We start from the raw sequence: 622 nt of genomic DNA, 5'->3' as shown, positions 1-622 counted from the left end.
AGAGACAAGACAGAGATTCCCACCACAGTCAGCCTGAGAGACAAGACAGAGATTCCCACCACAGTCAGCCTGGGAGACAAGACAGAGATTCCCACCACAATCAGTCTGAGAAACAAGACAAGGATTTCAGCTTTGATCAGTCAGAGAGACAAAGTCAAGACTCCAGCTCTGGCTCTGGTAAAAAAGTGAGTCACAAATCTACCAGGGGCCAGACTAAATGGCAGGGACATATCTTTGCCTTAAATGGGTGTGAAAAACCAGTTCAGGATTCTCATTATGGTCAGTCTGAAAGACTTGCACAACAGTCTGAAACATTTGGACAAGACTCTCGCTTTAACCGAACAAATCAACAGAAATCAGGCTCTTATTGTGGACAGTCTGGGAGGCTGGGTCAGGAATTAGGCTGTGGTCAGACAGACAGACAAGACCAGAGTTATCATTATGGTCAGACAGACAGACAAGACCAGAGTTCCCACTACGGTCAGATGGACAGACAAGGCCAGAGTTCCCACTACAATCAGACAGACAGACAAGGCCAGAGTTCCCACTATGGTCAGACGAACAGACAAGGCCAGTGTTATCATTATGGTCAGACAGACAGACAAGGCCAGAGTTCCCACTA

At 47.1% G+C, this 622-nt stretch overlaps 1 protein-coding gene across 1 annotated transcript in view; it reads left to right on the top strand.

The window, feature by feature from the left end:
* The window catches only part of RPTN (repetin), a 4,131-nt gene that overhangs the window by 1,464 nt on the left and 2,045 nt on the right, over positions 1–622 (top strand). The window contains exon 3 of the mRNA XM_011937967.1: positions 28–588. Coding sequence (XP_011793357.1) covers positions 28–588 — 561 coding nt within the window. The remainder of the gene's footprint in view (positions 1–27; positions 589–622) is intronic.

Source organism: Colobus angolensis, unplaced genomic scaffold (genome assembly GCF_000951035.1).
Source record: "Colobus angolensis palliatus isolate OR3802 unplaced genomic scaffold, Cang.pa_1.0 Scaffold169, whole genome shotgun sequence".
Lineage (NCBI taxonomy): Eukaryota > Metazoa > Chordata > Mammalia > Primates > Cercopithecidae > Colobus > Colobus angolensis.
This window is presented reverse-complemented; position numbering and strand designations above follow the sequence as displayed.